Source organism: Callorhinus ursinus, unplaced genomic scaffold (assembly GCF_003265705.2).
Source record: "Callorhinus ursinus isolate GAN/ISIS: 27379988/994484 unplaced genomic scaffold, GSC_fseal_2.0 scaffold38, whole genome shotgun sequence".
Lineage (NCBI taxonomy): Eukaryota > Metazoa > Chordata > Mammalia > Carnivora > Otariidae > Callorhinus > Callorhinus ursinus.
In genome coordinates, this window is record NW_027397100.1 from 10,353,415 (window position 1) to 10,379,107 (window position 25,693).

General features: G+C 36.7%; 1 protein-coding gene across 9 annotated transcripts in view; it reads left to right on the forward strand.

Annotated features, from left to right (window-relative positions):
* The first annotated feature begins 465 nt into the window (after positions 1-465).
* RBM39 (RNA binding motif protein 39) overlaps positions 466-25,693 on the forward strand; it is a 30,065-nt gene continuing 4,837 nt past the window's right edge. The window contains exons 1-13 of one of the 9 annotated variants that reach the window (XM_073880488.1): positions 466-787; positions 1,399-1,462; positions 3,207-3,256; positions 7,667-7,861; positions 10,161-10,226; positions 10,326-10,376; positions 12,280-12,397; positions 12,838-12,990; positions 15,001-15,138; positions 17,246-17,311; positions 20,763-20,967; positions 21,374-21,451; positions 25,109-25,159. In XM_073880488.1, the coding sequence (XP_073736589.1) occupies positions 1,412-1,462; positions 3,207-3,256; positions 7,667-7,861; positions 10,161-10,226; positions 10,326-10,376; positions 12,280-12,397; positions 12,838-12,990; positions 15,001-15,138; positions 17,246-17,311; positions 20,763-20,967; positions 21,374-21,451; positions 25,109-25,159 (1,222 nt within the window). In that variant the 5' untranslated portion in view covers positions 466-787; positions 1,399-1,411. Of the gene's footprint in view, positions 788-1,398; positions 1,463-1,687; positions 3,261-7,666; positions 7,862-10,160; positions 10,227-10,322; positions 10,377-12,279; positions 12,398-12,837; positions 12,991-15,000; positions 15,139-17,245; positions 17,312-20,762; positions 20,968-21,373; positions 21,452-25,108; positions 25,160-25,693 lie in introns of those variants that run through there. The other 8 variants (XM_073880490.1, XM_025876408.2, XM_025876409.2 and 5 more) reach the window with 8 other exon arrangements.

Sequence of the window (25,693 nt, forward strand, 5' to 3'; positions counted from 1 at the left end):
CTTGGGGGATAATCTATACCTGACGGTTTTCGTTGTATTCTATCGCCATATGGAGTAGGTTCCCTTATGGCGACCTTGACACACACCAGGATGGGAGGCCCGGGGGAGGGGAGAAGCGGTCAGCTCTGGGAGAGAAACCTTCAGATAGCTGTGAGGAGGCGCCACAAGGAGGAGGTGACCACCGAGCTCCACTCAGCGTTCAGTTTTTGAAAAGATTGACAGGAAGTGTACCAACTGTCTTTGCTCTAGCGTCTTGCGCGGTCTCGCGAGATACGGATGTCTTATGTGGAGGGGGTGTCGAAGGCTCCGCTCTGAGTGGGGGATGGGAATATCTGTGGCGCAATCATTGCGCGAGATTGGGCCATGGTCGCTGGGGCCATGCTTATATCTCGCGATATTTCAGCTGCTCCTGTCTGGATCTAGAGGCAGCTTCTCGCGAGAGCCCGTGCTGAGAGCTCTGTGAGGCCCCGTGTGTTTGTGTGTGTGTATGTGTGTTGGTGGATGTGAGTACGGGGAAGCAGCGGCCGCCATTTCAGAGAGCTTGCTGAAGCTGTCGCAGGGGTGGATCCTGAGCTGCCGAAGCCGCCGTCCTGAACTTCCGCGCGGGCTCCTCTAATCCCATTGTTTCTTTTAGATTCGCTCGGGCCTATCCGCCCTCGGAGCCCGAAATTCGGGCTGGGCGGAACCTCGGCCTGGGCCTAGCGGCTTAACAGTAGCAACAGCGGCAGCAGCAGCAGCACCCCTTTTTCCGAATACAAGCACCCCAGGGGCCCGAAAGCCCGCACAGGTAAGGAGATGTCGCAAGCCTGTGTATTGTCAGAGCTTTTCAGAGGTCTGGTTTGAGGGGCATTCCTTAGGCGGTCTTTAACGACTCGGGGGGGGGGGCTCGAGAAATCGGCTCCATTTCAGCGACCGCGCCCTTATTTTCCGGTCGTGCAGATTTCAGGGTTCTTGGGTGGCAGGGACTCCAGAGAGGCTTCGGGCGGATGGCGACCGGTTCCTTCCAGGCCTGGCCGGCCGCGACCTCCCAACATGGCGCCAGCCGAACGCTACCATGGCACACAACCCCTCCCAACCGAGGGAGTTTCCCTTTGCCCCTAAAATGGCAGCGCGGGTTTTGCGCGGAAAGAGGCGCTCTTACTCATTGCGCGCGGGTTCTGTTTTTGCAGTTAATTGTGGGCTTTTTTTTTTTAATCGTATATTTAATGTATTTCTGTGTGTTTAGTCTTGGAGACATTTCAGATTTAATTACTAAGACTGGTAAAGTGCATCCTGCCACTTTAGTCATTCCAGGGCTTTTTGAAGGTTTTTCTGAAGTTTCGGAGTTTGTCGCGTAAGGGGGAGACTAATCGGAATTGAAAAATGTTTACTCACTGAATTACCTTTCTTATTTTCTAGACGTTTAGAGAGAATGGCAGACGATATTGATATTGAAGCAATGCTTGAGGCTCCTTACAAGAAGGTGAGAAAAAAAATGTCGGTGAGGTTTATATATTTCTTAATTTAGCATTATCACGAAACTACTGCTGAAATGTAAACTAACCTCCCCGGAGCCCTCTTGATTTATCTTATCAGAGATGCATTACGTGTAACTTACAAAAGTAAATATATGCTATTGATGTAATAATATTGTGCAGTAGTTTCACTTCAGCGTGATGAATAAATGCCCATCTATCTCTCTTTGTAGACTTGCCTAACGATATCTCACCTCTACTCCCATGAATTCACCTTTGATTCCAGTGTGAACTGTCAATCATAAGGTAGTAATTGAGTGACTTATCGCTGTACCGTGGTCCCCTAGGTAAAATGACTCAACTAAGAATTACCAGCTCCAGTTTGGTATAGCAAAAAGGTGAATGTAGTGGTTTGGGAAAATAGCAGGGGTCCAAGAATAACAAAGCATAACCAGTCTGTGGCAAGCAAATCTTTAAGTTTTACAAGAAATGGGTGAGATTTAAAAATTTTTTCTATATACATATATATGACTGGTGATAGTAAATAATGAAACAGGCAGGTGATGATCTGCTCAGTTAAAAACTACTGAAATTCTTGGATCCCTGAAAATTTTTTTAAAGCAAAGGAGGCAGTATCACAACTTAGAGTCACTTGATGACTGTTTTACTGTGCTCCGTGTTGTTTTATTTTTAATTAGTCCCTGCCATAATATTTCACACTAAAAGCTACAAAGGAATTATTTTGGCTAGTAGTATAGTCTGACCCATTTCAGTATCACAGTAAAAGTAAAGTGTCTTTTCATTCTTTCACCAGTTGGTGGTGAAAATAGCAGTATGCATGCATTATCACTGGTGTCGCAAACTGTAAGCTTTGTGAGTTAGCACTTCTATAACTGATGTGATCAAACTTTAAAAATAAACATTGCGCTAAACCTTTTGAAATAATACATCTGTTTTTGGAGTGTATAGCACGACCATGTGGTACCAATTTGGAAGAATTCTTTTTAGTTTAAATAGTGTATGTAGTTTTATAATGCTTAGACTCTTGAAGAACTTTCTGTTTTAATGTTAAGATTCTTGTGTCTTAGTTTAACATGGATGTAATTCCATGTAAACAGGTATGGAAGTAGGAAATGTTTAGGCTGGACTGGTGGATTATTAATTGACTTTCTTGGGTTCTTGGGAGTCAACATTACTAAAGCAGTGTGAATCCCTGTTTGCTTCAGGGCGAGATGTGTGACAGAGGTGGCATCAAGCTCTTACAGTCCCAACCCTCCAACGGAAATGGGCGAAGATCTCAGGAATGGCATCGGTCACAGGAAATCGATAGTGGCTGGCTGCTAGCATGGCCACTTGGGGCTTAGGCAGAAATAGAGCCATGGTACTGACCAAAGGGACCATAGCACATGGAATAAAACTCAAAACAGGACTTCATTCATGTTTTATAGAAATTCTCTTTAACCACTTCAACCCTGTAAATCTGGATAACTTAATATCTAACTATATAAGAAAGTAAAATTTAACATGTTAATATGCATTTTTATTTTTGTATCTTGATGACTTAATTGTAAGCAACAAAGTGGTTAAACACATACCCATCTAAATTTTTTTATAGCCTTCCATGTTAAACTATAAACAAGTAATTAGTTTTAAAATTGTTTTGTATTTTCTTATTCCTATTCCCTTTACCCTTTGACAACTTGAAATGTTACCACTTCGTCCTCATGATGTTCTTCTATCAACCCTGCTTAGGATGAGAACAAGTTGAGCAGTGCTAACGGCCATGAAGAACGTAGCAAAAAGTAAGTTATAAGAAGGGACCTGGGGTGGGGGGACCCTTATGTGATTGAGATCATAAGTTGTGTTCCTGTGGCTGTAGCATCAAACTAAAAGTTCTCTTCAGAAGCTTTTCCTTGTCTCTCTTAGAAAAGTTGTTCTTTAAGGAATGAGAAACTATTTGAGGATATGAAACTATGGATTCTTTCCCTAGATTTCAGGATTAGTTTCAGGGACCTTTTGGGCACCTTCCCTTCCAAGTCTATCCATGACAATCTGGATAAGAGTTCCTGTATTAGAGTTTGTCTTTTGTCTTAAATTTATAAACTTTAGCTTAATGTTTTGGTGGTGTGTTATCAACAGATAACCAGCCCATGGAAAATACTGTTTGCTCTAAATCACGGAAGGAGTCAGAGCTGTGAATTATATTGATGCTCCTTGCTGCTTAAAGGCCCTTTTTGTAGCAACATTATAGCATGCTTAAGTACTTTTTAGGTGCTTTACATGGCTTTTGTTGTCTTAAGCTTTTTAAACTCTAATAGACTTAAATGTTGAAAATGGAGTTTTTTAAAAAATTGTGCATATTAATGTTATTTACTAGGTCAAATGTGTAACCGTAACAGGAACTCAGTGCTACAGACTAGTATAGAATACAGTATATGATAAGTCTCAATGACAGTATAAGCCAGAACCACTTTATAAAGTCAGATCCTATTTTTGGAGTATTTTCTGCTCTAAAAATTAGTGATTCTTAACATCACGTGGTCATGTTACAAGCATTAAATTGTTTTAGTAGCCTATTTTGTGATATCATTAAAATAACTTGTCACGTACATGACCCCATCTAATGAAAAACTAATAAAATGAAAACATAGCCTCTTGATTTTTTTTTTTTTTTTTTTGGTTCTTTAATGAGAGCTCAAAATGCTTCATAATACGCTACCTCAACCTCCTCACAACTTTGTTAGGTAGGTTGATGAGAAAATTCTTAGATTGGATTATGCAGGCTTTGTTAACGCTGGTTTTTTTTATTCTTAAAATTCCCCTAAAAATGTAATGGATTTAAAATGATGCAGTTTGTAGAAAATGTCTTACTTTTTTTTGTTCAAAGTTGGGTAGAGGATCTGTTACAGTCCAATCACAACAGATTGTGGGAATTAATCACATGGGGTTTAGTTTTGAATTGTTACGGTTTAAGGCAATTCAACCAATTATTGCATGGTTTAATGTCACCTGGTTTTAAGACGTTTTACCAAAGTAAGTTTCCTAATTAACGGTTTTAAATCCCAATTTGTAATGAAAACCTAGGAAGGAGTATCCACATAAATTGAAATGATCCAGTCTAGGTATCAGGCCTGTTGGGTGGGTAAAGATCTCACCCTAAGTACCAAAAGAATGAGGATATGCACTTTGGGCACAGAGTTTTCTTTGTTCGGCCATTCTCAGATGTCACTCCTTGCTACTAACTCGATCTCCAGTTGATACTTGTTTTCATTCTGCATCTAAGCTCATTAAGGCTACCAAGCTTTTACAGGAAATGTAGCATCAAGAGACTGATGCTTTGTGGCCTTTATTTAATGTAAATGGTCTTGTGACACTGAATAGAAGAATGGAAAATTTTCTTTCATTGGCTATAGGATAGCCAATTTAAGGGAATGTCCTTTTGAAACATCCCAACTACCGTCTAGTATCTTTTTAAATGTACAAATTGTTTCTGTCATACTTCTCATTCTCAGTTAAAGCTGCTTAATTAAATAAACGGCTTTTTTCAGTCAGGAACTTCTCACCCATTTTTCTAAAGGGAATTGATCTTTCAAATTAATTTCAAAGTTATCTAGAAGAAAATTTGTATCTAAGGTTAGATAAAACGTAAAACAAATACAGTATGCTGTGCTTTAGTGTTCTGCATAAATTCTCTTAAAGTGCCACGTTGCATTTTTCATCCTAAAACTTCATTGTCTTAAAAGCAGTTGAGTGTTGGGATATAGTTTTAAGGTAGTAAGAAAATGCACGTTCTGAGAAACTGAGTTTACCAACTAGTAAACGTTTTCTTTAAAAATAGTTCTGATTCTCAGTACGTACACTCAGTTGTATTTTGGTGGTAGTAGAAGGAAATAAGTTAAATATAACACAAATTGGTTATCAGTTAGCCTTCTTTCTGAAGAGCTATACCCCTGAGTTTGGCAAGACCTCAAAGTATACCTTTTAAGTATCTGAGCTTGCCTTCATGGGAGTATGATTTGTTAGTGTAACCATTTTTGGAAAGTCTAAACCAGTGTCCAGTTAAGCTCTTTAGAAATTACTCAGAAAAGGATAACAATAAAATGACACAGTTGAAATATATTGGCTACTGTGTGTGGATTATAAATTTTGGAATAAATGACTTTTCTATTTTTTTTCTTATTTTCCAGAGTACTTTGCATTTAAATTTTAGATCTTCTTACATGGAAGAGGTCAAATCCAGTTATAGCAAAACACCTTTACAGCAGAGGCCATATAACCAAAAAGTCCAAAGGCCCAGCCCAGTGGACCATTTACTTCAATGATGTTCAGTACAAAATTCCACTGCCACTAAAGACTTTGGAAAGTCCCTTTTAAGTTGTAACAGGATTTGACTATTAGTGTGGATTTTGATAACCCTTCTTTAGTTAATGTTCTTTCAAGTTGCATTTTGTTATAGAGAAGAATATTGTTTGCTTAAATTTTTGTCTGGGCTTTTATGAAGAGGATCGTGCTTCTGAATGTCTTAGTATGTTGCTGTGTTTTTACCTGTCTGGGGTTGCCTTCAGATGTGGGTGGGGACTCATTTGTAAAAAGTTCTAGGAAGACTTTTAGTTGAAGTTAGCTTTCCGATTTTCCAGTCCTTTCCTTTGGCAGAATAAGTTTTGGGCCTACAAAAAGGTATATTGGGAGGTTGGCTGCCTCTCTGCTGTGGGCCTTCTATGAGCAGAGCAATACTTTATTTGTCTGTCCTTTGTGGGGGATGGAGTTACTTTGTCCCCTGATTGATTATATGTAGGACTTCCGATTATAGCTATCTCACAGAATTCATAGGCTAAGACATAGTGTCAGGTGTTTCAGGCAACAAAGTTGGAATGTAATCTGTTGCCCTTCTGGGCATTGCTTTGATGACTTCTATATAAATAATGAGTGTAGCCTAATTTTCTGTCATGTGCTACCTAGCATATACATTTCTGACAGTCAGGTGGATTATCTTGAAATTTTAGACAAAGTTTCTGCCTCCTTGGAAAGCTCTACATCTCCTTGTGATTGGAGTGTGGGTTTCAAGATTCCAGAAGGTGGGTGTCTTCATTTTCTATTTTCAATGCACTCTAAGATGACCTGCTTACAGGTTCTCTGAGGCAGACTTCAGTTGCTCTTGTGCTAACTTTGCTTTGATAAGGACTAAAGAGTTTAAATTTTCCAAATGATGTAGAGTTGTCAAAATGTTTAATTATCTTTTTAGCCACTACAAATTGACATTTTAGTGGAATAAGTTTATTTTTAAATGTTTTTGAATTTATATTGAAATATCTGAAGGCACCTCTAAAATTTGGGTGATGACAGAGGTACAGATGGTAAGATTTAATTACAAAATGAATGGGTGGTATACTGTGAGGAATACAGAAATGAACAGAAAGATATGACTGACTGGCTTTTTTACTTTCCAGAATTTGAGATTTTATAAAGATTGATAAAGGTGTTGATCCTTGTTTTTGATTGCACCCCCACAGGCTTGTATAAACTGGCATGCTCCCATTTTCTGGTGTACTCATTATAACTTTAGATACATCTGAAAAGGTCACAAAAGTCTAGGTGTGTCAGAATGCATGTTACTGCGTTAGTTTTATCGTTCTTTGTCAGTACTTGTAAGTTTGCCCATGAAAACCAAAGTATTGATGCTTGTATGACCCTTTGAAGTAGAAAATATTCATATGTGTAGATTGAGTAAAAATTGGCTCACATAAAGGAAGTTAGTGGTTTTAATGAAAAATTTTTTATATGACCCACTATTACTTAAATGTTAATATATTCTACTGTAACTTTGATTTTTATTACTGTATCTAGTGGATTACAGTAATAACTCGTTGGCTAGTTACATGTTTGTCAAACTATTTAAAGGTTCAGGTTTTTATCTACCCCCCAACAAATGATTTCATTGTAACTGATTCTCAGGTCTCAGGAGCGATCATTATAGTTCTCTCAACTGATTGTCAACTGACTGCTGATTTTCAGTAGTAGAAGGCAAAGGTGGGGTGCTATTTACCTTACCTAGGAATTATTTTTCCATAAGTATGATTATGTATCATTGTATAATAGTAAAAATAGCAAGATAAACTTACAAAAAGATTTAAAAAGATTTCTGACCATAAAAGGAAGTATATTTTGACAGTTTCTTAAACTAGCAAGATAATGGTAATTTTTTTTCTTCTCAGGAGGAAAAAAAGCAAGAGCAGAAGTCGTAGTCATGAACGAAAAAGAAGCAAAAGTAAGGAACGGAAACGAAGTAGAGATAGAGAAAGGAAAAAGAGCAAAAGCCGTGAAAGGAAGCGAAGTAGGAGCAAAGAAAGGAGACGGAGCCGTTCAAGAAGTCGAGATCGCAGATTCAGAGGCCGCTACAGAAGTCCTTAGTATGTAACTATAATTATGATGATTTTGGTTTGAGAGTCATTCTCTGGGTATCCAGAAAACAAACCTGCGTAATTTGCATTGTAAAATTTGTTTTTCGATATGACTAGTTAAAAAGGATTAAATAAGGATATTGGCATTGAAAAGACTAGCAAAGTAGAAATATAGTGTGTGGACCAATACATAACTTTTGTTTTACTAGGCATACTGTTTGTTATTCCATCTAAAATATTTTAACTGTATGCCAGTCTAAACTAGACCAAAGCACTAGAGTGCTTAAAAGACTTGATATTGTAGTGCCAAATATTTGAAAGCTTAAAAGTATGTGAGCTATTTCAGATATTCTTTGCTGAACATAAATTTAAAGTTTTAGAGCTCAAATAAATACAAATAGGCAAATACGTAATTTGGCTGTTTTTCAGCTGAAATGACAGATCCTTTGTGAATTTGGTGTATGCTCCTTGATAATGATGAATTTTGGGGCTCATCACATTTATATTTAAGGTTTTTAAAAACAGTAAAACACTAAAGTGCTTTGAAATCACTATGGAAATTTGACTGGTTTAACAAGTTGGAAACATGTTCTAGTATGTCATTTAAAAAGCTATGTTAAGTTTGGAAGGAACGTACCTACAACTCTTTGGCAAGGATTGAATCTAGCAGTCCTTAGCCCTTTTTAACCTTGTTCTTTCTTCTTAATGAATATATTGTTGTAAACTGTGGGGGAATGTATTAAAATTAGCACTCCTAACTTGAATGGTTGGAAATGGACTTGAAAGACAAACAGACCTGAATAAGAGTTTTGATTCTTCTACTTGGACAAGTTAACACTCTGAGATTTAATTTTCTCATCTTTTAAGAAAGAGGTAACAACTGACAGATGAACTTTAATGAGTATTGAATCGACAAGAGAATGAAAATAAAGGACCCACAATACTTAATTGCTACTCATGAAATGCTTGGGTATTATTGGAAGCCATTAAAATTAGTAACACTTTGGGTTCTGATTCTGGCTTCTTGTTCTCTTAAGTTCCTGCTAGCTGCTTATTTCACAAACATTTAAGAGCTGAAAGCGGACCACAGTGTTTTAATTCTGAATGATTAAATAATACTTTTTTGATCTAATTTATTAAGACTTATCATACTTGTTTTTACCAGAATTAATTAAATAGGAGGAAAGGGATTACCATAATAAATTCTGTATTTATCTCTTGTTTTAGTGATGAATATTTGAAGTCGGCCTATAATTCTGGTTTGACTTAAAAATGATTTAGTTCTTATGTGTAGTTCATGTGATATCTAATTTGGTAAATTTATATTCTTAATTGTGATTATTAGTCTGAATTGTGAAGGACCCAATTAATATAAAATTTATTTGGAGCTGCTTGGGTGTCGGCAGGTTTGCTTAGAGTCCATGAAAATGAGTCCAAATGTGGAACACATACCACTAGATACTTCGATTTTGCTACCCTTCTTGAAAAGGAGAGTAGGATGAGCACTAAGGGACATCTGACCTGTCCTTTAAGTTAATTTGGTCTTTCAAAATTAAAAAAAAGGCCCCAAAACTATTAGGCCTTTTTAGAATTCAGAATAAAACTGGATCTTAGAAAAATGTTACGATGTCTTTTGAAAATATTCATTTATTATGTCAAGTTCACAAAAAACTTTTGAAATACTAATTTATTTTCTTCACATCTTTACTATGGAATATTTTGTCACAGAAATATGACACAGACTGCTTTCATGCAGTCTCTGAGACATACTGTTAAATGGAATAGTTGGGAGTTTCACGATAATAAAGAATTAGTCCCCTTTTAAAAATTCCTCAAACAAGAAAACGTTATGTATGAATTTTGTATATATACAAACATATAAATACATAAATTCCTGGGAACGGATCTGCAAAGATACACACCAAATTGTTAACTGTAGTTACTCCTGGTGTGAGGGAAATTCAGGGTGATCTATTTTCACTCTAAAAAAAAAAAAAAGTCCTCAGGAATGTATTCATAAATGTGTAATTAAGAAAAAACAATAGACTGAAAATGATAGAATTTTCAGAATCTTAACAACATTGAGGCTGTAACCTTTGGTCTCGGCACCTCTCCGTGGTCCAGGATGGATAACTCTAAGAGCAGTTGCCTGGGATAGAGTTAAGAAAAAAGAGTCTTTTATTTCCTCTTCATAATTGAGGTGGAAAAAAATCAGCCTAAACAATGTTAAACTTGCTGGAGAGCGCATGAACGCGTCTTAGCAAGACCCTAACCCTGTAACTAGTGTAATTTTGTGTTTCCTTTTTAGCTCCGGACCAAAATTTAACAGTGCCATCCGAGGAAAGATTGGGTTGCCTCATAGCATCAAATTAAGGTTTTTAAACATACTTCTGAATTGTTTAAATTGTTTTTCAAGGAACTAATGTGGTGTACTTGTTTGGATAATTTCTGAAACTTTTTAACTTTGCAGCAGACGACGCTCTCGAAGCAAAAGTCCATTCAGAAAAGACAAGAGCCCCGTGAGGTAGCTGTTGTCCCTTTTTTTTTTTAATCTTTAGCACTTTCAGCTTTTGTAAAGCTTTTGCAACTTATGTATTGTTAAATTTATTAATATTTAATAATTTGGACTATGTTAAATCAATGTGGATGTTTTAAGTTTTCATTTTAATTTTCTATAAGAACGGAGCAGTGATTACAATTTTAAGGTATAAGGTACTGCATGTGCTCTTAAATCCCTTTTAAATAATGGTAATTATAGAAAACTTTAAATAGACTTGCCTCTGCTTATCTTTGGAATTAATAAATTTTGAGTTACTATAATACCTCATGGGAAAATTGGTTGTACAGTCATGAGTTTTATTAATCTGGCTCTCTTTACTGAGATAAAGTATTTAATTTCCAAAATCTTAACCAAGTTGACTTGTTTCTAAGTAGTAATCTTATGTTATCAAATGTTTGTGAGTTATTTTCCTCTTAAATATAAGAGTCACTTATGAAGGCTACCATTTATTTTGGCTTAAGGAAACTTTTGATAAATGGCAGCATTGTTTACTGATACTCTTTCTGGCTTCCCTTAAAGGGCACCTTTTAACTTAGAGTTCCTTATTTGGTATATTCTAATTCTAGAATTTGATGTGAAAACCTTAATGATTTTAAAAGCTCTTTTTTTGTAACCTAGAGCTTTTTTTACACTCTTTAATATTTACTCTTGTAAGAAAATCCCGTTTTCTCATTCTCTGGATGTAGTCTAGCTTTGTACCTCTGTTTTATACTTTGAAATTACCTGCTGATTTGCCAAGGAAATGTACCAGAATTTTGTAGGTGGAATATTTCAAAAGGACCTTCCTGAAAATGTCCAGAAATGTGGATAAGAGCATGTTTGTGCTTTTATCTTTAGGGTTTCACTTAGAACCTTAACCTTTAGTGATGGTTTTTAATAAGTAACATTAATAGGCACTTCTGTTTTTTTCCCTGAAATTCATGAAATTTTCATCTCATGCTTTTACTTGGGCACTTTAGTTTCCTCTATATAATAATAAGGGCTCTTGATCTTCAAGGCTGTGTGTAAGAATGAATAAATTGAATCCCACTATTGGTATTTATTTAGATAATTTCCTGCTTTTCATTTTTGATTTGTATATGGGTATTGTTTCTGTATTTTATAACCATCAAGAAACATTGCTTTGGATACTAAATTTGTAGAGTGTAAGACTTGATAGAATAAACAACCACGATTCCATAGATCTATCTCAATTTGTTAAATAAAATTCAGGGGAAAAATCAGAATAAAATAGTTCTCACCATCTCAAGTTGGTCATCTATGATTGTCAAACTTTATTTCACTTCATGGTCTTACTGTTTTGTTATGGAAAGTCATCCTTTCCACTAATTTGGACCATTCTGACATTGTAGCTAGTAAGTCGTTATTTTCTGTGACTATTCTTAAACTCTCAGGCTTCGGATTGGTCTTTTATTATTCTGCAGAAATTACAATTTGTAAGATTGAGATGCTAATGGACTTTTGTCCTGATACCATGTAAGATATAAGCAGAAGAAACGTTAAGTAACTATCTTGTTGAAGGAATTGAGTCACACTGAATTATTTTATGGACATTTTGTATAAATCTTGGTGAAAATGAGCTTGGGAGGGGCAGCTGGGTGGCTCAGACAGTTAAGTGTCTGCCTTCCACAGGTCATGATCACCTGGCACCCTGCTCAGTGGGCGGAGTCTGCTTCTCTCTTCCTCTGCCTCTTACACTGCTTGTGCACGTGCTTTCTCTCTTCCTCTCTCATAAATAAATAAAATCTTAAAAGAAAATGGGCTTGGGAATAGTGACTACTTCCGGTAAAGTTTGTTTATTGAAAACGAACCTTATAAGGTTATTTTAAGAATATAGTTTATAAAGTTTATTTTTTGTTCCTGTTAGGGAACCTATTGATAATCTAACTCCTGAGGAAAGAGATGCAAGGACAGTTTTCTGCATGCAGCTGGCAGCAAGAATTCGGCCAAGGGATTTGGAAGAGTTTTTTTCTACAGTAGGAAAGGTAAGTTTTTAGTCTATTTCGGGAGGTCGAGTAAATGGGAATTGTGAACAACTTTTTAATTGTCAGTGTGCCTGGTTAAATTAGAGAATATTTAAACACCAAATCTTTTGACTTAGAATTCAGTTAGGGAAACTTTTGCATAACATTTCTATTTTGCCTCAGTTGGAAATTAATAGTGTTGGAATTAATAACTCATCACATACTCATTAAAAGTAGAAGTGGACTGACAAGTTCACTTACTTAAAACATTGGGGGGCACCTGGCAAGTTCACGCGGAGGAACATGCAACTCTTAATCTCTGGTCACGAATTCATGCCCCACTTTGGGCATAGAGATTACTTAAAAGTACATAAACCACATATCAGTAAAATTCCTTTAATGGTTTATGGTGAAGGGTTGCATAAACAGAAGCTTACGTTAAATGTGTGTCTTCTTTTTAGGTTCGAGATGTGAGAATGATTTCTGATAGAAATTCAAGACGTTCCAAAGGAATTGCATATGTGGAATTTGTTGATGTTAGCTCAGTGCCTCTAGCAATAGGATTAACTGGCCAACGTGTTTTAGGAGTGCCGATCATAGTACAAGCTTCACAGGTAATTATTTTCTTGGTTAGGAATTTGATTAGTGATCGTGCAAGAAACCTGTTGCTTAGTGTTACACTATAATGTCTTAAATAATCATTAATTTGAGTTAGATGTTCTCAGAACAGCTTTTTCTTTTAAACTTTGTCTTGGTTACTTTGATAATAGTATATTCTCAACAACATTCTGTTCTAATACAAATTGTAAATATCTATTTCATGGAAAAGACCTGAGAACTTGGTCTAGAATTTTATTGATTTGTGATAATTTATTGGTTGGGGATACAAGCATTTAATTAACATGTTTATCCTTTCTTTCAAATGGAGTGATTTTGACATTTTTTTTTTAAAGATTTTATTGAGACAGAGCGTGCGCACATGAGAGGGGGAGGGTCAGAGGGAGAAGCAGACTCCCTGCTGCGCAGGGAGCCCGATGGTGGTTTCTGTTTAAAACGTCTTCTGTTTAATTTCTTTTTGCTGGTACTTTATTATATAGTAATTCAGTATTGCTTTTGGGAAATGAAATTAGCTTTAGTAATATTAGTTCATTTAAATGTGGAAAAATTGAGTTGTATTTTATTATATGATAGTATTTTTAAGATATCAGTAGCTATTTTTATTAAGACCATTATTGATACGTTACTGCTTGCTAGCTCAGGTGTTTTTTTAATGGAGAATATAGGATTTAAAGAATATTTTTTTTTAAAGATTTTATTTTTTTATTTGAGAGAGAGAATGAGGGAGAGAGAGAGCATGAGAGGGGGGAGGGTCAGAGGGAGAAGCAGACTCCCCGCTGAGCAGGGAGCCCGATGTGGGACTCGATCCTGGGACTCCAGGATCATGACCTGAGCCGAAGGCAGTTGCTTAACCAACTGAGCCACCCAGGCGCCCAAGAATATTTTTGAACAACGCATAAAATAGTCATGTTGATAGCCTTCCAAACCACTGAAATAAGTACTCTAACTCCTCAGTAATCTGGTTACTTCATCAAACTTACATGATACTATAAAGTTATGCACAAGCTTTGGAACCAGATCTGACTCCAGCTTTACTCACTGTTAATAAGCTGTATATAACAAATTGATCACGTTAGTAGGTTCTGTCATATTTAAAAGACAATAATAGGTCCTATTTAGTGTTTTAGAAGTATTTATCACTTGAATATATGTAAACAATAGGAGAGTAATTGTTAGGAAATGGGAAAAGTAGTTCCTTGATTCACTTCCTGCAATGGAGGATAAATTTAATAGTGTGTAGATTGGCCTGAAGAGGGCTGAGAATCCTCAAATGAGGTTTTGAATTCATTCAACTTTAACCTCCTTTGGACATAGATACTCAAAATGTCGCAATTTGTTAAGGAGCTTATGGTAGAATATGAATTAATAACCATTACCTTTGAGAAAGACTTCTTTTGGAAAAAGTGACAGCTAAACTTGATGCTTTGCTTGATTGATTTTATATTGACAAAAAAGCCCCTTTATGGCAGCCAGCCAGTTGGTGTATACTGTACTTTGAGTAACAATGAATTTGGGAGTACATTAATATTAATTAACGAACGTATTTACCAATTCCAGGAGACAGTCTTATTTTCCACATTTAGCATGTCTGATACTAGGATGCCTATCACTTAGATGGCATAGTGTACTTTCAGGATTGATTTCATTTTTTACATATGAAATGGAGTGTATGATTGCTTTATATATGACTTGCATATGCTTGTAAAACTTCTCTAAAGTTTTTTGTGGCAAAATATATCTTAAGTTGAATAAAATATTGAAGTTTTTGTTTATAAAATTGGCATTGGAACCATTTTCTTAAAATTTTAATTCAGTGCCATTAATCACAGTCACATGTAAGTGGAATATTTGTCCTGTGTATGACTTACTAAATTTAGCGTAATTTCATCACTAACCTTTGGCATCACTAGTCATTAAGCAAACTCAAAGTGAATGGGATTTTACTATGATTAAAATGATTTGGATTAGTGCTGTGTGATGTGCATTTTGTCTTATCCAACTTATAGGCAGAAAAAAACAGAGCTGCAGCAATGGCAAACAATCTACAAAAGGGAAGTGCTGGACCGATGAGGCTTTATGTGGGCTCATTACACTTTAACATAACTGAAGATATGCTTCGGGGAATCTTTGAGCCTTTTGGAAGGGTAAGTGCCAATATCGTCAATGATCCTTAATAGGTTCTTATCCAAATATCACTGCATAATAATTCTGTATATCTACTTTGTCATGTTTCGGTGAGCTTAATAATAAGATGGGGAAGGGTGGTTCTGAAAGGGTTTTGTGGCATGGTAGATTAAGATAGTATCTCTGAAAGAAGGTAACATTTGAAGATAGAGAATCTGTTAGTGTTGTCATTCATAATGTTGCAGTGAAATGTATAGAGTATCAGAAGCAATCAATTTTTTCAAGTCAACATGAAAATATCCTGTGCATTTGGAACAAGAAATTTTTTTTTCTTGGTTGGGTCTTTGGGGCGGTATTTTTTTTTTTTTAATGTACAGTCTACCTCTCCAATGTGGGTGCCTGAACTCATGGCCCCAAGATCAAGAGTTGCGTGCTCTTCTGACTGAGCAAGCCAGGTACCCCCTGTTGATGTTTTTTTGGATGCCTGTATTTTGTCTACTGAAGATTTAGGGGTAGGTAGAGAAGCTTCTCTATCTACTAAATTAAGGAGTTAGACTGTTTCTGTCCAATTGGTCCTCCTTTTAGCATGAACAGTTTATTTTAGAATAAATGTTAATACTAGTAAGTTGTAGTTTAAAAGATTATGTGGCCATGAATAAAAATGTTGGTAACTCTTAAACTGTATCCACTACTACTCTTCATTGCCCTTGGATATACTTTTTCACTATTTCCATTCAACTCTTTTGTTAAACTGTTTGAAGAGTCAGTAATGGTAAAAGCTGGGTGTTGATTGTGGGTGTTTTATTAAATTCGAAGTATGCACACCCTAGTGATGTACAAATGGTGTTCTTTTTGTTTTTTTGGGTCAATCACCACAAAATTAATGCATTCCTGAAATTACCAGGACATGAAAAAATGTAGTACATCCATTCCGGAAAATTTTTTTTTTAAGATTTTTTTTTTTATTCATTTGACAGAGGGGGATAGCACAAGCGGGGAGAGTGGCAGGGAGAGGGAGAATCAGGCTTCCAGCAGAGCAAGGGAAGCCCTATGTGGGAGTTGATCCCAGGACCTTGGGATCATAACCTGAGCAGAAGACAGTCATTTAACTAGCTGAGCCACCCAGGTGCCCCCATGCTGTGTTTTAATTTTTCATGCTTTCTGTGTATGAACAGCTTTATTGAGATACTGTGATGTAAATAAACTATATACTTCACCTGCTTAAAGTGAACAATCCATTGCCTTTTAATGTGTTCACAGAGTTGTACATTGATAACTACAATCAGTGTTGATTTTATTAAGATTTTAAGATTTATGGGGCAGGGTTGGGGGTGACCAGGGGGGAGAGAGAGAGAGCGCCTCAAGCAAGCTGAGCGTGGAGTACCATGCAGGACTTGATCTCTCAACCCCTGAGATGATCTGAGTTGAAACCAAGAGTCAGACATATAACTGTGCCACCCAGCCGCCTTTGTTTGTAAGATTTAGTTATTTTTTAAAGATTTTATTTATTTGTCAGAGAGCAAGCGCAAGCAGGGGGAGTGGCAGGCAGAGGGAGAAGCAGGCTCCCCACTGAGCAAGGAGTCTGATGCTAGACACTGGGATCATGACCTGAGCCGAAGGCAGATGATTAATAGACTGAGCCACCCAGGCGTCCCAGTATTTTTATTTTTAAGTAACCTCTACATCCACTGTGCGGCTTGAACTCAAAACCCAGAGACTAAGAGTCACATGCTCTACTGACTGAGCCAATCAAGTGCCCTATTTTAGCATCTTGGACAATTTATCATGTCTGGTATTATTGAGAATTAATGTTCAGTGTTTCTGGCATAATGGAAAGGAAACAATGTTAATTTTATTTCTAACACCTGATTGTAGTTCACAAGGGACCTCTGGTTTTTAGTGGTTTATTTTTGAGGCAGAAGACTAAGATTGTACTTTTTTTCTTTCCTGCTCCACAGTGCAAACTTCTTGTTTGGGAATTATCTAGGCTTTCAGAAGTTCTTTTGGAAGTGAGGGGTTGTGATGGTTGGTTTTTGGTTTTAGGGGGAGAGACTTTAAATCATACTTCAAGGAATAATATGCTTTTGCTTCCTCCTTTGCACTTAACATAATTGTTTTTATTTTTAGATTGAAAGTATCCAACTCATGATGGATAGTGAAACAGGCCGATCTAAGGGATATGGATTTATTACGGTAAGCATTACCATTATTAACATTGTGACTTAAAGGTTTGATTGATTGACTTTAAGGTTTTAGATCAAAGTACCATAGTAAAACTTGATTAGTTATTGATAGTGGGTAAGGGTTAATATTTTTTTTTTAATTTTTTTATTGTTATGTTAATCACCATATATTACATCATTAGTTTTTGATGCAGTGTTCCATGATTCATTGTTTGTTCATAACACCCAGTGCACCATGCAAAACGTGCCCTCCTCAATACCCATCACCAGGCTAACCCATCCCCCCACCCCCCTACCCTCTAGAACCCTCAGTTTGTTTTTCAGAGTCCATCATCTCTCATGGTTCGTCTCCCCCTCTGACATACTCCCCTTTTCTTCCTCTCCTGTTATCTTCTTCTTTTCCTTTTTTCTTAAAGGGGGTTAATATTTTTGAATGGTTCAAATTGGTTTGCCTTTAGTAGCCATGTTTACGAAATGTTGCCGTTTAGCCAGTTTTCTATTATCCTCAGTTTGCATAGCTAAGTTGCCATGTAATTGAAATTTATGAACCCATTATGAGTTCTTTGATCTGTAATATTTTTATGATACGATTTTGTCAGTTGAAAGTGTCTTCATACTCTGTTTTACTTAAAATTACTATTATATGTATGCATCTCGCAACCACAATCAGAATTAGTTTATTGAATAAGTGTTTTTGGGGGAGGTCCGGGGTGGCCCAGTTGGTTAAGCATCTGGCTCTTCATTTCAGCTCAGGTCCTGATCTCAGAGTCCTGATACCTAGTGCTGCATTGGGATCTGCACTGGGCATGGAGTCTGCTTGAGATTCTCTCTTCCTCTCCTGCTACTCCTCCCGATGCTCACACATGTGTGCTCTCTCTAAATAAATAAGTAAATGAAATCTAAAAAGTTCGTGGCTAACCTTTGCAGCCCATTCCCTGATGAGTTAGGTGGCAGCTGGAATAACTGAATGGAGGTGCCCCTTTATTTTTTATTTTTTTTATTTTTAAACTTTTTTTTTAAAGATTTTATTTATTTATTTGAGAGAGAGAATGAGAGATAGAGAGCACGAGAGGGAAGAGGGTCAGAGGGAGAAGCAGACTCCCCGCTGAGCAGGGACCCTGATACGGGACTCGATCCCGGGACTCCAGGATCATGACCTCAGCCTAAGGCAGTCGCTTAACCAACTGAGCCACCCAGGCGCCCTGGAGGTGCCCCTTTAAAAGTAAACCCTATTTATGTTTCTAATTCCCAGTGCAGTTCAGTTACATAATAGCAGTTTTTTGAATGTTTCGTGTTAGAACTTTGGAAGGTTCTGAAATAAATAAAATAATAAATCTTCAAAAAAAGTTATATAATTGTATTATAGCCAAATTTGGCACCTGATTGCTTCACTAGGTTAGACATCTGACTTGATCTCGGCTCAGGTCATGATCTCAGAATCGTGAGAGCCGGCTCTGCGTTGGGCTTCACACTGGGCATGGAGTCTGCTTGAGATTTTCTCTCTCCCCCGCCTCCTCTCTCTCAAAAAAAAAAAAATGTTTTTTAGTGATAAAAGTTTTTTTGGTCATTGGGATTTTCATCTTTATATACTGGTGAAAGAAAAGTTTATAAAACTGTTAATAACTTTAAAAAAAAAAAGATTTTGTGAGTGAGAGGGAACGGGGAAGAGGGAGGGAGAAGCCAACTTCCCCACTGAACAGAAAGCCCAGCTTGGGGCTCATTCCCAAAACTACGGGATCATGACCTGAGCCAAAGGCGATGCTTAACCCACTTGAGCCACCCAGGTGCCCCAATACCATTTGTTCCTAATAACATGAGTGTGGTTCTTTTCCTTTTTCCTCAAAATGGTGTGGTCAAGGGATTTTACACATAACTTGTATTAAATTGAATATTTTACCATGTATTACCTAAAGTAGTTTTTTTTTTTTTAAGATTTTATTTATTTGAGAGAGAATGAAAGAGAGCATGAGAGGGAAGAGGGTCAGAGGGAGAAGCAGACCCCCTGCTGAGCAGGGAGCCTGATGTGGGACTCGATCCTGGGACTCCAGGATCATGACCTGAGCCGAAGGCAGTCGCTTAACCAACTGAGCCACCCAGGCGCCCTACCTAAAGTAGTTTTTTATCAAGTCATGATCCCAGGGTCCTGGGATTGAGTCCCACAGTGGGCTCCCTGCTCAGCGGGAAGCCTGCTTCCTTTCCCACTCCCCCTGCTTGTGTTCCTGCTCTCACTCACTGTCTCTGTCAAATAAATAAAATCTTAGAAAAAAAAAGAAGGGAATACTTCGCAAAGCATTTTAATAAAAACATTTTTTTTTTAAAGATTTTATTTGAGAGAGAGAGAACAAGCAGGGGAAGGGGCAGAGGGAGGGGCATAGAGAGAAGCAGGCTCTTTGGTGGGTGGGGCTCAATCCCAGGACCCTGGGGTCATGACCTGAACCAAAGGCAGGTGACACTTAACCGACTGAGCCACACAGGTGGCCCTATTAAAAACATTTTTTTTTTTAATTTTATTTATTTATTTGAGAGAGAGAGAATGAGAGATAGAGAGCATGAGAGGGAAGAGGGTCAGAGGGAGAAGCAGACACCCTGCTGAGCAGGGAGTCCGATGTGGGACTCGATCCCGGGACTCCAGGATCATGACCTGAGCCGAAGGCAGTCGCTTAACCAACTGAGCCACCCAGGCGCCCTAAAAACATTTTTAATATTAACTATGTGTGAACTATTAGCTATGATTTAATGGTCTGTGTACAAAGCTAGATTATTTAAATTTACATGTTGCTGTGTGTTGGTAAATGTAAGTATCTGTAATTTTTCCTCTTTGAATAAGAGAACATGTTTTGAATCCTACTGATGAAAGATTGAGCAATGGGATTCCTGGGAGTATTTTTTTTTCCCATTAAATGAAAATCAGTGTGCAACTAAGTTTGTGTTTGCATCCTGGGAATTAAGAATTTTCACAATTTAGGGGCGCCTGGGTGGCTGAGTTGGTTAAGCGACTGCCTTCGACTCAGGTCATGATCCCGGAGTCCCCGGATCGAGCCCCACATTGGGCTCCCTGCTCAGCAGGGAGTCTGCTGCTCCCTCTGACCCTCCCTCCCCCCTCTTGTGCGTGCGCGCGCGCTCTCTCTCTCTCTCTCTCTCAAATAAATAAAAGCTTAAAAGAAAAAGTGTTTTGATGTTAGAAAAATTATTTTACATATTAAGATTCTGTATTTCCAAATATAGATGTCGTTGTTTGGTAATATCTTGCTGTTCAAACCATCACTTTAGCAAAACTGATTTGAATGAGCTTGTGGACTGATCATATAGGTTATATTACTTAAAGCTAGAAATTTCCACTTATCCACCCAGTTGTATAATTATTGAATAGACTAGACTTACAAGTAACCATTTTTTTACCTTAGGTATATATGTGAACTAACATACTGGACTTTTTACTTTCACCCCTCTCTCAATTACAGTTTTCTGACTCAGAATGTGCCAAGAAGGCTTTGGAACAACTTAATGGATTTGAGTTAGCAGGAAGACCAATGAAAGTTGGTCATGTTACTGAACGTACTGATGCTTCCAGTGCTAGCTCATTTTTGGACAGTGATGAACTGGAAAGGACTGGAATTGACTTGGGAACAACTGGTCGTCTCCAGTTAATGGCAAGACTTGCAGAAGGTAAGTTTTTCCATGTGTTGTGAATGATTTATTGTGGATATGGTAATGGAAAGCTAACACTCACAGACTAATAAATGAAAAAATAATTTTTTCTTATTTTGAAGTTGACCTTATCCTTGGGTGGTATATGCAGTTTCATAGATGAGGTTACTTTTCTTAAGGTTCTAATGGAATCTACTTTATGGTGGTGCTTCTTGAGTGCCACAGCATACATTATAGGATTCTTTTTGCTTTTTTTTAATAATTATATTCTCATACTTAATAAACTTAGTTTCCAGTATTATACCATGTCCTGCTTGTAAATACTTTTGGTGAAGTGACTTTGGTAGTAGTAGTAACCCAGAAAATTGGGGTTTTTTTTGCCCTTACCATGGTAAGGACTATAAGATCTATTTCTTTTACACAGGTACAGGTTTGCAGATTCCACCAGCAGCACAGCAGGCTCTACAAATGAGTGGCTCTTTGGCATTTGGTGCTGTGGCAGGTAGGAATTGAATCTTTTCTAATTTGAAATCATTGTTTTTTCACCTAATTCGAAAATTTGCCAAATTTTTGTATTTAAAAGGACTTACTGAGAATTCAATTCATAAGTACTTTTTAGCCTGTAAATTTAAAGGAAATGGAGATAGAGACTGGAAGTATTCACTAATAATAATAGGCTATCGGCATTTTTTTTGAACACTACATACTATTTTTTAGTTAGCCTGTTAGACCTTTTTAAATATATGACTTTTCTTAAACACCAAGTTTATATTGTTTCAAAAAATGTTTCTTTATAAATGTTTGAGTTGAGAAAACTATCAGGGGCCTTTAAAATAATTATAGTATCAAGAGTGCAAAGAAAACTGCTTTCTTCTACAGGGTATTTTGAGATTTTCTCTTAGGGTAATGGGAGCTCCTGAAGAGGGCAGGAAAATAGAGAAGTGATGGTTTATTACAGTTGTGTAACAAGGGGTTTAGTTTATGAAACACTGTTTTCATTATGGCTTAAGTACCTCAAATCTGCTTTTATAAACCTTGATGCTAACCCAGATCTATGAGCTAGGGTAGCATTTAATTTTGAAATGTTGAGGACCTTGCTTTTAGAACATCTAAGAAGAGCCATTTGTATTTTGGACCTTGGAAGACAGGGACTATATATCCCAAGAAAGTATGGCACTTTGTATTAATGAATTTTATCTATAAAGAGGGCACGTTCTGCATGGAGCACTGGGTGTTATATGCAAACGATGAATCATGGAACACTACATCAAAAACTAATGATGTAGTGTATGGTGATTAACATAATAATAAAAATAAAGTGAGACTCTTGACAGTCTAAGACCACAGTACTGCATCTGAATATACAATAAAGGTCCATGTGGTTGATTCATGATTTCAATTTAAATCAAAAGCTCATTAATTAAAGGAGAGGATCATTTTTGCTTTTATATTTTGTTATTAAGAGAAGGGCCCTTTCAGTGTTTTCTTTTTAGTGGATGTCTACAAGTTTGTGAATAAGTTTAGAAAATCTGCCTTTTGTGTTTTTGTGTTTCACCTGTCAGATTATGTTATTTATTTTGAAATCTGATAGGTATTTATAAAACTTCTGAAAAAACTGGGGCGCCTGGGTGGCTCAGTGAGTTAAGCATCGGTCTCTTGATTTCAGATTAGGTCATGATCTCAGGGTTGTGAGATCCAGCCCCACCTCGTAGCCAGGCTCCACAGTGGGCATGGAGTCAGCTTGAGATTCTCTCCACCTCTCCCTCTGCCCCTCCCACTCATGCTGTTTTTTTCTCTCTCTCAAATAAATAAATCTTAAAAAATTTTCAGATAAAACCATGCTAGTTTATCCTTATGGGGAGAAAATCATAACCATTAATGGATTTCTGTATTTTTTTTTGTCACTGGGTAACTCCCCCAAGTATCACTAAATAGTTTTGACTTTTATTAGATATTTAATTTCTTGAGTGACCAAATAGCCAAGAATGCCACTTGATATAATCAAAGACATGTAAGGAACCCATCCCTTCCAGAAATGTAACTCTGTCGTTTTAAACTTGCTAATTAAATCTGAAAACTGTAGCCTCCTATTACTTCCCATTGTTCAGATCATTCTTTTAATAATTTAGAAAATGCTTGTTTATCATATTCTAGGTATTTCACTAGAGGCTAGTGAGTATTTGTCAGCTGTCTTCAGGGATTTGGTGTAGTAACATAGGATTCGTTTCTAAACAGTCTTATGTTATATCCTGGGTGCGGTATCAAATATGTTCATTCAGTGTTCTTCATAAACAATATCTTCATCTAATTGAAGATTTTTGAAAGTTAGACCTTACTACCTTTCTTAGCCTTTACTTCCTGATGCACGATGTATGGCTACACCTTGGGCACACTTACTGTGCAAGTTTATACTTAAGGTGGGCTGATTGTGATCAACTAGAATTCTACAAAGGTGAATGTGGATTGGTTAAAATAGCCAGTTATCTGTATTTTTTTATATTCACCCTTATTAGCATTTATTGAGATTATATAAAGTTTGATTCTGTCTTAAACTTCCTATAAATTGCTATTGCTTAATCACCCAAGTTTTAGGTAAATATTTACATAATTTTACATACATGTACATTACAAATTTACATGCATAAACTCAGTGTTTTTCTCCAGATAGTCATCATTGAAACCTTACTTTTTGTTAAAAAGGTGTAAATTGCTGAGTGTTAATGTGTCCAAAGCCCTTTCTCCTAAGTTCTTTAAAGCTGCTTTTAAAACCAAGGGTGAGTCATCACTCCATGCACTTTATTTTGGAAATTTAACAAGTTGTTTCTAAGAGAGATTCCGATGAAACCTATGCTTTGTTTCCTAACTTGTCACAAATGACCTATAAAGTCATTTTTGAAATCTTGATAGTTACTTACATACCTTTAAAATACCGTGGATTTTTTTAAGTTTTCATTTATTAAACTCTACATCCAATGTGGGGCTCGAACTCACAACCCTGAGATCAAAAGTCCTGTGCTCTTCTGACTGAGGCAGCCAGGCATCCCATAGGATAGGTTTTTTATATCTATACCTTTTTTCCTATTGTATGGAAAGAAAAGATAAATTGGGTTATAATTTAAGGTTTGACAGTGTTTCTATGGTCCTATCTTCATGTGCCTTCAGAATATACCAGTTAAATTTCTTCATCTCCCTCATACACCAGTTTTGAGCACTTAGGAACCAGGTGTTTTTTTATCCCAGCATAACTGGGGGTACCGATCCCTTTTCCTTTTTGCCGCCCCCCCTTAAGTTTTTAAGTAATCTCTACATCCATTGAGGGGATTGAACTCAGAACCCTGAGATCAAGTTGCACTGTCCACTGACTGAATAAGCCAGCTGCCATTTTTAATTTTTTTTCTGTACTCGGCAAGACACCCAGATGATAAAAGTGTTGCAATTGAATCACATGTTAATGAAAATTAGGTTATTGGATCTAAACAATTTTTATATTGTGTATTTTTATAATTTTAAACTTCAAGCTAGCACAATGACATTTTGTTCTTTTATTTACACTTGTTGCAGTGCCAAGCAGCTTTCTGTTAACTTGCCTTCCAGTGGAGAATTTAATGATTATATACGGGGAAATATATTGGTAAAAATCTCCATTCTGTTTTTAATAGTGACTAGATGATTAAATTCTTCTTGTATTTCATAGATTATAGTAAAGTTGGTTAAAGTTTATTCCTGCTTCATTAAATTTCTGTACTATGCCAGGAAACCAGACCTAATTAAACTGTCATCTTCTCGGCCAGAGTTGAATATCCCAAGTACTTGGAATTGAATTCTCAAGATCAGGGTTTTCATGGATTTTCTGACCGGTGTGCTTCCCTTTCCCCATTTCCCATTATTCCCATGTGAAGGGTAGTATAGTGGAATACATAGGAGTTGTGGAAGAGTACTAGGAGTAGGGAGACAGAGGCCTAAGTAAGTTTCCTAGGATAGGAGGAAAGAAAAAGGCCCCAAAGCCTTGTCAATGAGGAATGGGGAAGGAGGTTTGGCTGCCAGGTTTTACTATAAGTTTATTTTTATAAACCCTGCTATGTAGTCCTCTTTTATTAATGCTTTCCTGACATTTACCCTGTTAGTTGAGGCTCTTCATTGTTCCTGCACTGAGCTGTAGAATTCTCTTTTGTTATAGATTTGCAAACAAGACTTTCTCAACAGACTGAAGGTGAGTTGAGCTTTTTATTTGTCTTTGAAATAGATGTCAATGTAGCAAGACACAGTGTTTATTTATTATATCACTTGTTACATTTTGTATTTTGGATTGTTTTTGAAGAATGACTAGTATGGTGTATATACAGTAAGCCATCTTTTAATGTATATTTCAGTTGGCTTAATCCCAATCATTATGACTCTGGATTAAAATCGAAATTTGCATGTGCATTTCTTTGCTTTAGTTTGCTTAGAATTATTTTTAGTCTCGTATGCTTATCTTTGTGTTCTGATTGTTAGTTTTATATAGAAGTCAGAAAATGGAATTTGTTGTTCTAATACACAAATCTTTCAGGAGTCTGAACTTAATGAACGTAAGGTTAAGGACTCCAACTTCAGTGATATGTATTAATAGTACCAAGCAATGAGACAATTACCCAGAACTAAATTGCATGCATATTTCAAAGATTGAAATAGTTATTTCTAAAGTAGGCTATTTTTTATTTTTGATTACCAAATTTCTGCTGTTTGTTTAGAGCATTTTGCTCTT